Here is a 16,021-nt window from a genome sequence, read left to right on the forward strand (position 1 = left end):
GAAAGAAAATGTCAACTGTACAACCTTGCATTTTTCCACTTCAGTAACTCATGCATTTAGGAATTTACTGTTGATGAATTTTTTTTCTTCAAATTGACGTTTAGCAACAATCAATTCAATTTATTACCCCCCCCCCCCCCGTAAACACCTTCTGTTATGGTATTTTTTTTTAATTTATGCATAAATATTCCAAAATAAAATCGACTAAATAAAGTATCTGTATTACAACAGTAATATTTTAAGGCATCCAGACAACCTTGCACCTTACCACATAAAATAATAAAATAAAATAAACATGTTTTATTAAATAGTATCAGTATGTCATATCTCACCACTTTGGTGGTCATACATGTATTGCATCCTTCTCCTGTTGCTAAATTACATAATTTGGACTACAACATCAACGAGTTAATCTTATAACAAAGCAAAGTTAAATATTTCACCCCAAAGCAAAAACAACAATGTAGTAAATTGATTTTTTAGTTTATTTCAGAATAAAATTAGGAGTGAATATCAGAAGCAATATGAAAAGCCTAAATGGAGAATAGATCTACACAGTATCAAGTACAAAATTTGTATGCTGGTAACTTAAAACAGTTCTATATACAACTGAATGTAGCAAACACAAGACACCTTTCTTTGACTTCTGAATACTAAAAATAAAACACAGTCATGATGCTGTGGCAAGACATCTTTGATTTATGTACTGGAAGACGCTGTGCCACCAATGATTACTATGGTAATCCCTCTGGTCAACAAAGAAAGCATGAATTTAACAGGGTATTGTTTTAACTTATACACAACAAATGTGGATAAAGCCACAGTAAGCAAATATACCACTATATTCCAGCAACTACATACATCGGCTGGTCGACACTCAATAATCATTCCTGGCATCAATAAAAAAAAATCTTGTACTTGCAATCACTTCATGACTTTTTTTTTCAAAGGATCTCTGAATTTTTTACGTCACACAAACTTTTTTGCTTTAAGGGGAAAAAAAAAAAAAAAAAAAAAAAAAAAAACCCTGCAATATGCTGACATGCATGTTCGCCATTTTCATCAACTGTGTTGACCATAAACGAAAGTATGTTTTTTAAATAGTATTTTTATGTTGCTGAAACTAAGAAAATGTCATAGAAATGTATCCATCAATCTCTCCACTCATTCAATTTTATCACTGTTCACAGTTTTCATCCCTCCCTCACAACATATATCACTGTATACCACTTCATTCCAAATTCAAACTGTCAGCACATTCTGTAATACCTAATTTTCACAGAGACATCATAAGATACAGAAAAATCAAAGATTTTATGTGAAATCAACAAATTAAATTACACAGCATGCACCATATTCACGAGATGACACAAATGCAACCAATGTCAAGAACATAAATTTTCAAGTTGTACAAATTAATGGTAATCATTATCAACTGCTTTTTAATTCATTATCTGTTTTATTTGTAGATTTAATATCAGGAACATGGATACCAGATTCCTTCTTAAGAATCAAATACTGCATGTGTACTCATTTTTTGCATATTTTAAGTCCAACACAAAGTAGGTCATGGTCTGTTAGCGCCTTATTTAGCACTGTGGGTATATACCTTACATCCACAAAAATTCATATTTTGGCAGTTATCATAAATTAGTACATACTCTACCACAGCCACTAAAATATGAATTTTACTTAAATAAGTACTCATACAGCATTAAATGTCAAACTTCACAAAGGAATAAATGGATCAAATCTGTAAAAGGAAAATGAACACAAGAAAATTATAAAGGTACTTCCCACCCTGCACCTTACACTTTCAGCAGCAGTACTATGAACAGAGCTTGTTTCAATTTTGAGGAAAAAAATCTATCAAATTTTAATTTTCACATAAGGAAAGGGTTGGGATAGTTATTGTGTACTTCTTTAGATGGACCTCTTTTTTTGGAAGGGGGGGGGGGGGAGGGGTGCTTTAGTGAGAATTAGAAAAAAAACCAACCTTTATAAAATGGATCTAAACAAAACTGCATTTTGCAAAATCAAAGCATGGACATGTAGACAAAGACATCAAATGGTGAAAAAAAAAAAACAAATCACTTCTTATACAACAAACATGGTCATTTGCTTATATGCTGACAGCTTCAGGAGTTCCTATTTGAAGTAGAATTTTAAAAGAACAATTTACATCAGTTGAATTCATCGTGCCAATCTTATTCAATTTCATTCAGAAACTAGTATTCCAACAGTATACAAATAACTCATTTTAAGAATTATAAATTATTTAAAAAAAAAAAAAAAACTGGTCCTAAGAAATTAAATATTAAAATTCAGAATTACATATTACGTCTTATACTTTTCAAGCTTTTAGCTACTTGTCCCCCTAAAAAGTGAATTTATTTTCTGAGACAAACTTTGAACCTCATACATATGAAAATAGTCAACTACAAAAGAATTTTTTGTCTTTGAATAAAATACCTTAACATACAATGTTATGCAACAAAATATTGATGCATTAAAGTGCATAAAATAATTACACATAAAATTACTTTTCTCTTGCACAGCTTTTCTGTAACACATTTTCTCTGCCTTTCTCACCCAGTACCACCAATGAAAATAAATTATTTATTCTCACATGTAAAATGTTGAAATGTGTCTTCTGTTCATTGTTTTTGGGGAATAAAATCTTCTTTAGGTATTGCAACTTTTAGGTCAAATGCAAGCAGACAAATTAATAAGACTTTTTTTTCCTTGTAGTGCTAATATTAAAATTTAATGGTTTATTTACTTATACCTTACCTACACGCATAACCAAAAAATATTATATGTTAATATTCTGTACAATTAATTATTAAATAGCAATTATACATATATATATATATAAAAATCCATTGCTATGTTTTCAGGATCACAGAAATAAGTGACCAATTTTAGGATTCAGAAGTTACTAACTCAACATCCTGAACCAATGAGCTACATAAGCCTTGACTTTAACCACACAGTACAATTAATAGTGAAATTTGAATAAATCCACAGTAGGGGAAATCTTAACAACATTTACTGGAGTGATTTGGCCTATTTCCACCATTTATGACTTGGCCCTCTGGTCTTGCATCCCTTGATGGTGACTGAAACATAAAAGATCAATTAGAATTCAAATTCAAACTAAAGAATACTCTGTAATTCACGTGTTTATGTTTTTTATTCAACAAAGGTCAAATTATCTTCAGACTTCTTAAGATAAATCATAAAAAGTTTGTTCTAATTATAATTTAGTAAATTCTAGCACAACCCCCTCCCGAAAAAAAACCCTCTCAGTTAGTCTTACCTTATTTAATATTGCTTGTGCTAAATCCATGAAGGCTTTTTCTACATTAATATTAGCTTTTGCACTTGTTTCTAGGAATGGAACTTCATGTTCTTTGGCAATCTACAACGAATAGTATTTCTTTTCAATAATCACTAAATTAGTTCAATGCTTGTACATAACATGTATTATGCATTATCCACTTAGACAAGGAACATTTCAATGCGATATTTTTTTTCACAATTTAAAGCTATGTATGGCATATCTGAGCTAAAAAATAAAAAAAAAAATTACGAGATTGAGTGCAGATAAACATGATATATGTTATTTATGTTCGAATTAAAATTTTCACCAATTTTGAACTTGAATAACCTCATGTTTCCATAGTTAAATTGACTTTAAACTGTGTCTTATTTAAATGTGTAGTCAGTATATAAATCGGTTGTTTTAAATTTCTAATACCTTTGAAACGTGATTGATTTAAATTGTGTAATTTACAGGAAAGTCCCATCTTTATATAAAGTAATAAAACAAATGGAAAGATCTTTTTAATTTTAGGTAGTTTGAACTAATAAAAAATATGCTATACATGACTTTAAATAGCACTGCTCTTCCCCCATAAATCTCGATTCAATTATGTAATAATACTACTGAATGGTATTTTCACTGTCTGTATATCATTTACAAAGAGGTATTAAAATGATCACATGGGGAATGAAATGATCTATCAGGGAAATAGCAGACTCAATTACAATCTCTTTATGACCAATCATATATCACCTAAAAGAAAGCTCATATTACCAGAATTTCAATGTCAAATGAATCATACATTTTACAATATAATATTGTGAGTCAACTTTTGTTTAGGCCACAGTAAACTAAATCTTTGTTTTATGTACCTAGTCAGTAGGGCTGCGCAATAACATTGATATACAGGTATATTGCGATTCATTAACAAAAAATATTGTATTGCGATTCGTTTTTCCAGTACCGATATACTGACAAACTGCTTGGGCTTTAGATTTCTTAAGTAAAATCAGAAAACAAAGTGTCAGAAGCGTTAAGGTTGCTGTTGTATGGTTGCATTTTGTTCCAGAACTGTAGTGAAATCAATGAAAAAATTTGTATCAATGTTTTTAGAATAGTTTTACACAAGTTGCTGAAAGATGGAGGTGAATAGAATAAGAAAAAGAGCATTTTCACTGTCATTGAAAATATTGCAATATAATATATCACAATAAAATCCACTTTGGCCGATACCCAGCCCTAGTGGTCAGGAAAATCCAGTTTTAAAAAAACGCAAATACAAGTTTATTTTTAATATATTCTCCCTGTATTTTACGGAAATACTGTAATCTGGTATATTTTAAGGCTAAGTATTCTTAATCTTTGAGAGGAAAAAAAGAAAGGAATTCAAAAACCTATGAAGTAGGAAAGCAGAAATATATTAAGATCAAATGTTTTCTTTACATGGCCAAGTAGGTTTTCAGGAAAATCCACAAACAAAAAAAAAAAAAACAAAACAAAACATATTCTAAGCCAACAGTATTCTTAATCTTTGAGAGAAAAAGGAACAAATCCAAAATGCCAAGTAGGAAAGCACTTCAAATGTTTTCTACTATATTAATGCTAATGTGCAATCTATAAATCAACCTTTTTCTCATAGTATTGAAAATATTGTAATGTTTTTTTAAATATGTTTGTTTTATTGGTTCGACTGGGGGACCCTTTCAAAAATTAAGGGACATAAAACAAAGTTATTATTTACCACAGTCTTACATTGTTAAAATACATAGCTCCTATCAAAAATCTATTTTACCTTTACTTCCTGTACAAAACAGGACACAATAGGCTCTAAATTTGTGTAAGAAAATGTATAAATATAATGAATCAAAAACAGCATTGTATACAAATTCATGTATTTATATCGCATTACAGCTTCTCCCAATTGTTAAGTCATAAATACATGTATCTACACATGTATATCCATTTCCAGCCTTCCCCCAATGTTAAGTAATAAATGTACATGTATCTATATCCAATTATGGTCTCTCCCCATCGTTTAAAAATAAATTATCACGTATTTATATCCACTTACAGCCTCTCCCCGTTCTTTAGACACCTGTCTTTTATTCTCCATGTCACATTTGTTTCCAAGGATCATTTTCTCCACATCTTCATTGGCATGCTATAAAAAAGACAGATATTTGAATCGACAAAATTATAATTACAGTATAAACAAGGTCTTTTAGACAATTTGCTGTATTCTGACCACTCAATCACAAAGAAAAAGATGACATATTTTGACATTGATACATGTTGGTAAATCTATTATATTATAAGCAGAAATAAACTGTCTCTTTCACAAAGTGAGATAACAAGAACACTGCTAACAGACTATATACATGTATCACTTTCAAATTTAAAGAAAAATCATAAATGTAGGTAATGAATGAACAGTCACTTATTTGTAAGTAATGTACACATCTATACAGATCAAGAGATGGAAGGGCTAAGGCAGTATCATATTTCTACAGTATCAAAGTATATTTTATTGTAATTATTATTTCCCCTTGCAAAACTCAACCATGTACTGAACACTAGTCTTAGACTGCAACTTTGTAAAATCTAGGCTACATACATTTAATCTCGCAATGTTCTGTAACTTCTACCACAATATGCAAAAATTGTTTTGTAACAACACGGTACAAAAACTGTATAACTGTTATCACAATATATATTAAATAAGAAGATGATTTTTAATTTTTCATCGACTGAAAGGACATCACGATATTCGTCCTTTTGTAATATGGACATAAAAGTGTATTCACAGAACATGATATCACACAAAACATTCGTCTGCACCAAAGTTATGTAGAATGTGATGTCATAATATAAAAAGCATGTTTTTATCGTGACGTAATGACAGCCAAGTCTTTTCAGCTAGGACTGTGTCAGATTATTCACTTTGAGTGATTATATTATATATAAACTATTATGGGCTTTAGTGAATGGTCAATATGTGGTTCTAAGTACCCAAGTCAAGAGATATTAACCTCAGACACAGAAAATGATAGGGTCACTATACCCCGAAAGCGCAGTTGCTATCACTCTCAGTGTCTTTGGTCAATATCACTTGATATGGGTCCTTATACCCAAATATCGACTACAATGAAGTCAAAAATTGTCTGACAACATTTTGAGCAAATTATAAATTTATACTATTTCTTTTAGTATAACCTAATAAGTGATTTTCTTTATTTATCTTTTATTGTGCTTATGGTGTTCAGAGTTTATAAAATGTTACATAATGTATTTGTAATAGAAGAAATAATTTAAAACATTTATCCTTTCATAGTGTGATAGGGAATTCCTCATTTCAGAGCAGTCACACAAATTATATAGAAAAATTATGAAAGATGACATCTTGTGATATGTGTCATGATACAGTCTCAGTGTATTATGATATACCACATTACACATTAGCCAAGTAACAAATCATAATCTTAAAGCCAGACCAAAGAAGTTTGAAAAACTTGCATGACACTAAAATTTTCTACATGCAATAAGTCTGTAAATATTCAGAAAGATCCCTTGACACTATAAATTTATTTTGTACTGCATCACAATTAAATCAAGTTTCTATTCCAAGGCATGACAAAAGAGTCTAGAAATCAGTACAAAGATATTAGGCCTGTGTATCGCAAGCTACCTAAGTAACGATACGATACATATCATGATACGGTCATGCAATACAACATGTATCATGATACAGCTGTCAACAACTGAATTAACCATTATCTTAACATATTATTCTTTGTTAACCTCCACAGTTATAGAAAATATAAAAAGAATATCTTGATACCCCTGACCAAAGTTAATAAAAGGTGGATTTATAGTCTTGACATTGAATTTTTTCTTTGCTACCTTTTATTCAGCAATTCTAAAACATTAAATTTGTTAGGTTGTATGTAGAAGTTTCAAACAAAACAATGAAAATTATCTTTAACTGTATCACGATACATGCATGGCAATATGATACATGTATCGTGAGCCCTTGCGATCAATACGATCAATGTATTGCTGTATCGTTACACCTCTAAAAGACATCATAAACAGATAGACAGGCTGCCCACACCACAACTTGCCCATCTAAAGATGTTTATCATCAGTAAAAACTCTGGTACTTTATGGGCATAAATGTACATTTTTTAAGTGTTTACTGGCTAATCGTTCGAGCCCTCTTACCTCATCAATATTCCGTAACCATTTTGAAATATTTTCAAATGTTTTGGGGTTTGTGATGTCATATACCAGCATGATGCCCATGGCCCCTCTGTAGTAAGAGGTGGTGATGGTGTGGAATCGCTCCTGTCCAGCGGTATCCCTACAAAAGTAACATTCAGTAAATACTCTACTGAATGACCTCATTTACTGGTTTATCTTATACCTAGCTATTTGCAAAGAAGTAAGAAAAAAGGATTCATTCAGTAAACACTTTACAAAATGACTATTTAGTAAAAGGATTCATTCAGTAAACACTTCACAAAATGACTATTTAGTAAATAGTATTTACAGATTTATCTTATTATATCTAACACTTTTCAAAGATTAGAAGATTGTTTATGTAGACTATACACACTTATAAAAATAAAATAAAGATCATATGGTGCAACATATACTCATACATATCTTGCCCTCCCTATGACTAAATGAAATTACTTTTTACTCTCAAAATCATGGAATATAAAGACTAAAAAACTTGAAGACACTTACCATATCTGTAATTTTATTTTCTTTCCACCAAGTTCAACTGTTTTTATTTTGAAATCTATTCCTGAAATTATAAAAAATCTGTGTGATTTCATAAGTGATTTGTTATTAAATTCTTAATACTTCAATTTATTAAATCTAATGTTTGGTAGATAATTTGATAGACACAAAAAGTTAACACTTAGTCCTGCTGACAATAGACACTAGCTCCCTTAGAAATATTTGCTACATGTCATAGCATAAAAATTAAAATCATGCATCATACAGCTTTCATTTTGCTGATGCAGGGATAGACATAACAGTAAGATTCACTTGCAAGAAGTGTGACCAAATACTGTCTATTTGGCAAATTGAGCTGCCAGTAAAAATGTTGTGCTGTTGATGCTACATCTGTACATACAATGTTGAATTCTCTTTATTTCGAAGTAAAAGGCTAGAGTAATTGTAACAGGCTTTGGTTGAAGTTTATGACAAATCTATGTGGACCATACAACTAACATTAAACTTTGATTTTTTTTTTAGATTTCAAAGTGGCATTTTTATCAATTAAAGCAGTGAATTTGGCTAGTAGCTGATTCTTAGGGGAAACACTCCATACATGTATTAGTATACCACTGTCCTTGTCAATTAAACTATCATTAAAATTTGCACTGCTATGCAGCTACATGTATTATCCCCCACTTCCTTTAAATAAATTTCATATTTTTAAAACTATTTTTAGTACCCTTTTTTGTTTTCCATTAAAGTTCCAAAATGAGAAACTTTTGAGCATGACCTCTTAAAAGAGTTAAAAAGAAGTTTTAACATTCATATTTTTTCTCTTATGTAAAAGTTTTAAAAAAAAATAGGAATTATATTATTTTTTTTATGAAATATATCTTTGATATCATAGGGTTGGGAAAATGGAAAACAACCTGGGTTTGATGCTTTGTCTATGAGAGTTATACATGATGAGCTGTTCTTTATCACAATATTCTGGCAATGCTGATAGTGCATCTGCGAACATTTTCTGAATGGATGTTTTCAAACTGTAAAGTAAATTTTTACTTTCAGAAAGACCCATTTTACTTTTTAATGACATGTTCAATTCTACACTGCAACACTAGATCATGTAGACCTCCAAGTTGGCAAGAACTATCCCACCTGAAGTAGGTCATTGAGAGTATCATCATAATAAAAGTTATTCTGTCCGTGCTGAGTAAGATGAATCATGTCCAACACCTATATCATATTACTACTCCTCACCAGGAAAGGAATTTGAAGAATGACATCACCCAACATCATCAACTTACCTATGGTGGATATAAAAGTTGTGTTGAAGGCGTCATCAGAGAATCTGAATAAAAGACACGTTTTACCAACACCAGAGTCACCAATAAGAAGCAATTTGAATAACAAATCGTATGTTTTTTTCGCCATCTTTCCTCATTCAACTTGCAGAATATTTGTTATAAGATGGCGGATTTGAACCTTTTATAATTAGTCGCAGATTAGGTGAAGTTTAACTTCCACTGTTTAGGTTTTAGTTTCTTCACAAATAATCATGTCCAATAAGAATACAATAGACTATACATTTAACTTTCTTCTATTATTAGCCATTAACCGATCAATATAATTAGAAGACTTGATGGCTGTCTGAGATGACGTCACTTCCTCTAGCTAATCAGATAATAACAAAATCAGATACACTAAAAAATTCCGAATTGTAAATGGGCGGGGTAGACTATCACTAACTGATAAACCATTTATGTATGGATTAAATTTATAATATGTTAGACGGTGTGACCGTTGGTGAGGGCGGAGCCATCAAGTGAACATTTCTACATTTTATTGTTTAATGATAAGTCAGTGTTAAAATCAAATTGTGTGCAGTCTAGACCAACTCCAAAAACGGCGTGAACTCCGAAAACGAAGTCTTTGGCTCCATCATGCATTGCGGCAAAATGGCGTCCGATGTAAACAAACGATGGATTGTCGTTCGCTTTCTCCAAAATATACGACTGCATAATGGCTGTATTTAGTTCATCGTGACTTTATTTTAATTTTTGTTGAATGGATAATTACATTTATTAAATTATTTTGTGGATATTGACTTATTCATCGCTTCAAACTCTTGCATAATAGTAAATTGGATATACGAGATCGAATTCAATACCGCCGGTAAGAATTATTTTCTTATTTGATTTATTGTCTCCTTGATCTAAATTTTATGTCCTTTCTAAAATAAAGGTGTTTTTATTTGTTTTTGAAGACACCAGCTTGTATTTATTTTAATCAGAAAATTGCGTATTTTTCACCACGGAGCAGAGATATTCACAGGTTCATTTTTAGAAGACATGTTGTGACCTTAATTTCTAGAAGAGTGGTTTTTCGTTTTCATATTGATAGATTATAGTTTTTAAACTGTTTTCATAATAATATTTGTTTGTATGTGATAAAAATTCGGTAATTAACGATGATAAGAACTTGCGCATTTAATTCAGATATCGTACACAGATAAAAAAAAAACGGAATGCTAATTTATGTGTAAAATTCAGTCAAGATTTTAACAGTTACATTGTATTTTGTCCAATTTTGCATATATATCCCTTTTATTATACATATTTACTTCTCAAACGTATCATTTTCTCTGTAATTTATCTGACTTCAAACGTCAACTTTGAAAGTAAATATCTCCTTTTTTGCAAATAAAATAAAAAATCTCTTCCGAAGTCTTTTATTTAGCATTTCTGAGTACTGGTGTAATTGCCATACTTTCCAAAACTTTGCATGGACAGTTTTTGTAGACCACGGACTCTATTTTCGGAGTCTTTTTCAGTCTCAATTTCTTACTTCCGGAAACGCTGTTTTTGGCGTTCGTCTGGACTGGTGTGTAGTTAGTGTCAGAAAATCATAACAAAGACCTCATTCTTAAAAAAAAAAACCTTCAAGTTCTCTTACCTCAAATATTTTTCATTTCAAATAAAGAAATTTAAGGTATTTAGTTTTATAAATCTGGAATACTTTTTCTAAGTTATTTCATCATGAACTGCCTAGCCACTCAAAATCAAGTAGCATAACGGGGAAAGAGCGTGCACTGGACCAGTCAAGGATTCAACCTACCAAAGCCCAAGAACTCTTTCACCTATGTATCTGTCCAACAATATTAATAAACGAATATGCCTGAGCAACATTTCTTTATCTTTCATGACTTAATTTAAAAATCCCAATCCAGAAAAATCAAGTCATTTAATTCTCATCTTTTACTTCCAATGCATGGTCATGACATCAAATACAAATAAGGACAATTGTTAGGATCGAATACATCGGAAGTCGAACTTATGACCCAAACTACAGAAAGATGATCCAACTCCTGGGTTATCAGGACACTCGGAAACTGATCCTCTGACCAACACTAGGGCTGTGTATCGTGAGGGCTAAAAGTATCAGCATCGCAAAATTTCTGAGAATTATTTTCTTAATTTTAACGAAAAAAATGTACAGTAAATTCAACATTTCTGCATTTTAAAAAATTAATCCGATTCGAATAGTGTTTAGTGCTTTCTAAAACTAACATAAAAGCAAGATAAAAATCTTTTCTGGAAAAAACAAATTTAACTCAATAAAAGGATTTTTTTTTTACAGATATTAAATTGTTTATGCCAAAACTATTAGAATTTTAAAACCAAAACTTGTGAATAATAGCTAGGGTACATTTCTGGGAAGTATCAATGTTTTGTGACATCCCTATTCACCACATAAATAAAAAAATAAAAATTAGAAATCATTTTCTTTTATCATTTGAAGCGTATCCATAAATGGAACATGTGTTTGATGTGGTAGTTTAAGCTTCAGACATGTCCAAAGATTCTTCTTTTGATGGGGAACTTCACGAAACTAAATTTGACACTTAAAAAAAATGATAAAACTTTTGAGAAAAAAAAATTCACAACAACAAATATGAGACACAGGCCTCCACCTGCAAATGTATATAGGAAGAAGCAGGTAATCAAAGACAAGAATTAATTAATTAATTAATGAAAAATGAAAAAAAAAATTAAAATGCATACCCCTTCCCCCCTTCTTGAGTTCATACCAGAATTCAGTAAAGCTTTTCATGCAATATTTTACCACTGAAACATTTTTAAAATGTATTATTCAAGAGGAAAATTATACCAAGTCACAAAAAACTTTTATTTCTAGTTTGTGTATTGAAAATAATCCTGAAGACATTCGTAATTACTAAATTTTATTAACAAGTAAATTAGAGTTGTTTCTTTTCCCTAAAGTCTGGTGGAAGGGACCACAGAAAGATCCGCCCCTCCATAGTACGTAGTACGCAGTCTAGACAGTGACGTCACTGGAATTCGTTAAACTGTTTTTTGCTTCACCAAAAACATATTAAGGTTTATTAAAAGGTGAATAAATTTGTTTTTAAAAAGAGAGTACGCATACGAAATATCAATTATTACAGGTTGTTAAAAATTCAACAGTTTACGCTGATTCATGCAATGAATGACGTCACATGTCAGGTCTATGACGATCGAGTGCAAGTTAGACTAGGCCTAGATGAAAACGAAAGTAACAAGGATGTGTACTATAAGGGTGTTTTTGATTATTAGAATTTATAAAACTTCATTAACGCAGGATTGGAATTAAAATTACGATTCTCCAGCATCTCGTTTATGCGGGAATTTGTCGCGAGATTCAAGATGGAAATGACTATGGACGCCATATTGGCGACAAGGTTCTCAGTTCCATAGGTATTGTAATAAAAATATAGTTTACAATAGAATTCAATATATTTTACATACATACGTGTTACCTATAGGGAGAGCTTCGCTCTCACGGGCCCTTCGGGCCCGTGAGAGGGCTCCGCCCTCTATTACACAAATACATATAAATTTGAGATGTTTTAATTGTGTGGTATTTTTTGTTCGTTTATTTGTGTGCTTTATGAGACGTTTACGGAAGGAAACCAAAGCAAGTTTCGGTTTTCAAGGGGGGGGGGCAGAAAAATAATTAACTAGCAAAATAAATAAATAAAAATAAATGAATAAAATAAAATTAAATTAAATTATAAAAAAAAAAGCAAATACAAAATAAAAAGTTTACAGACAACTGGTTTTCATCAACGACTTTATTACATTATGGATTGTTTTGTTGACATATTACGGAAATTAAAGTAGATATAATTTTGCTTTGAATATTTTTCTCTGTATTTCGTATTTCTGACAGAGCAAAATGAAATGTTTTTCATCCTCAATTTGAAGGTTTTGACACACTTTACATAGCCTCTCAATTTTATTAATTTCAACATATCTACCTTTTTTATTTATAAATTATATGCAATTAACCTAATTGTTGCTAAAACGTTTATTATTAATTAAAACAAAGGTTCCGATGAAATGATGTTTTGGGGAGTTAATAATTTATGTAATGAATAGAAAACTTTGTTACCTTTTGACATGCAAAATAAAAGAAAGGGGGAAGAAAGAAATCAGGCGCAAAGGAACCGTGGGGTTGGGAGAGGGGGTGTATCAGGCTTATAGAAAACAAAGTTCATTAAAAACGTTCTTACGGCCCACCTCCCGGTTCCTAAGCCCAATGATATTTGTACGCCTTCTCCTAGCCGTTTGAAGAAAATTCCTATTAAATTGATTCTATACTGCGAGGTCATAGATAATTAAAACTCATTTTCTACAACAGTAAAACGCCTAGTTGGCTAGATCATAGGACTAACCATGTAATCAGTTTGTGTTGAAAAGTTCAGAGGTTACTCAAGTGACAGAAGCATCCTTCCTATACCTCTTAAACAGGCCCGTAGGAAGCAATTTCGGGGGGGGGGGGGTATTAACCATACATTTTTCAGTTGGGGTCACTATCAACTACCAAAAATTTCTTGACAAGCCAATTTCAAACGAGAGGCCCATGGGCCACAATGCTAACCTGATTAACTTTGGCCCTGCTGTTCTTCACCAGACTTTCCCCCATGTAATACCTATTGTGGCCCCTTCTACCTCCAGGGGTCATGATTTTAACAATTTTTAAATTTACACTACCCTGGGATGCTTCCACATAAATTTCATCATTTCTGGATGAGCGGTTCTTGAGAATAAGATCTTTAAAGATTTTTCATATATACATGTATTTCAATGTAAAAATTGAACTCCCAATTGTAGCCCCACCCTACCCCAATGGATCATGATTTTAACAATTTAGAATCTACACTACCCCAGGATGCTTGCAAATATATTTTTCTGCTTTTCTGGCCCAGTGGTTCTTGAGAAGATTTTTAAAGATTTTTTCTATATACATTTGTGTATTTCAATGTAAAACTTGGATTCCCTATTGTAGCCCCACCCTACCAGCTGGGGTCATTATTTTACCAAATTAGAATCTACGCTACCCCAGGATGCTTTCACATAAGTTTCAGCTTTTCTGGCCATGTGGATCTTGAGGAGAAGATTTTTAAAGACTTTTTCTATATATTTCAATGTAAAACATGGATTTCCTTTTGTGGCTCCGCCCTAACCCCGGGGGTCATGATTTTAACAATTTAAAATTTACACTACCTCAGGATGATTCCACATTAGTTTCAGCTTTTCTGGCCCTGTGGTTCTTGAGAAGATTTTTTAATGACCCCATCACATTTTTGCCTTTTCTAAATTATCTCCTCTTGTTAGTGGGCTTGGTTCTTCATTTTAACAATTTAATTTCCCCTTCACCCAAGGATGTTTTGTACCAACTTTGGTTAAAATTGGCCCAGTGGTTCTTGAGAAGAAGTTGAAAATGTGAAAAGTTTACAGGTGGACGGACAGACGAGGGGTGATCAGAAAAAGCTCACTTGAGCTTTCAGCTCAGGTGAGCTAAAAAAAAAGGTCATCAGACGTTATTATTAAGGGGGCAAAAGCGCATATAGTAATTATGCTTTCTATACTCTATATATCGGCAAAATTATGGGGGTGGGGTGGGGGGAGGGGGCATATATATATATATATATATATATATATATATATATATATATATATATATATATATATATATATATATATATATATTAATTCCCATTGATCTCCTTGTCATAGAATTGTAGAACATTGGTGAATTATCATTTCCATTCAGAATTCTTTCATACTGTGAGCTTTCATTTCTTTCCCTTCATTTCTCTCTCACTTGCTGATATTATCTATTCAGGTTATTGTATTTATGTCATAATATTTTTGTATACAGCTTTCCATTTTCCATCTTGATCATGTGATTACTTGCACTGATTACCATCAAACTTTACTTGGTGTTGTTCATGCATGAGCTGTGTGTCATGACCTTAAGCTGAACACTACTCATAGACAGGCACCATCACACAGGTATATAAACACTTTGATTCCGTTACACCTAATCGCACGCTTGAAACTCATGGCTGACATGTAGTATTCCTTTTCTAGTCTTAGATTTTGTGCATTTATTCCTTGTTTTATGTGCATTTCCTGTTTGTAAATAATGCATCAACTTGTATATTTGATGTTAGTTTTCTCCTGGCTCGGAAAAAGTGCATAAAATTCAATAATTTCATTGCGACCAAGTAACATGGCAATGTAAGATATACGTCTACACAGGTGAGACCTCTACAGTGAAATACTTTGAACTGTTAGGAGGTCTGCAGCTTATATAGGGGTTGAAAGGAATGGAAACGATAAAAGAGAAATATGGCGGACAATGCCTTTTAAGAGTAGTGTTCAGTTTTAAGCTTTGATCATATTAGCTGTACTGTTTAATGTAAATTAATGTTGAAATGTTTTCCAGGTCATATTCTTGAACGCTAAGTCACTTGAATGACTTTACTCTACAAGCAATGTTTTTGCTCAGTTGGTATACCATGGACCTTAATCCAAAGTAATGTCAGACAGGTCAAGATTAGTAAATTTGTTGAACATAACAGTTCAACTTTTATGAAGTCCTTATTTCAAA

At 31.7% G+C, this 16,021-nt stretch overlaps 1 protein-coding gene across 1 annotated transcript; it reads right to left on the bottom strand.

Annotated features, from left to right (window-relative positions):
• Positions 1-467: 467 nt before the first annotated feature.
• On the bottom strand, positions 468-9,716 carry LOC133177113 (ras-related protein Rab-10-like). Its single transcript, XM_061312208.1, has 6 exons — positions 9,367-9,716; positions 8,078-8,138; positions 7,550-7,688; positions 5,400-5,489; positions 3,323-3,424; positions 468-3,122 (listed from the first exon to the last, which is right to left on the bottom strand). The coding sequence occupies exons 1-6, from the start codon at positions 9,491-9,493 to the stop codon at positions 3,042-3,044; spliced, it is 600 nt and encodes a 199-aa protein (XP_061168192.1). The 5' UTR covers positions 9,494-9,716; the 3' UTR covers positions 468-3,041.
• Positions 9,717-16,021: the final 6,305 nt, after the last annotated feature.

The sequence above is a fragment of the Saccostrea echinata genome, unplaced genomic scaffold, assembly GCF_033153115.1.
Source record: "Saccostrea echinata isolate AGI-Se365-2 ecotype Australia unplaced genomic scaffold, CSIRO_AGI_Sech_v1 ptg000086l, whole genome shotgun sequence".
In the NCBI taxonomy this organism is placed as follows: domain Eukaryota; kingdom Metazoa; phylum Mollusca; class Bivalvia; order Ostreida; family Ostreidae; genus Saccostrea; species Saccostrea echinata.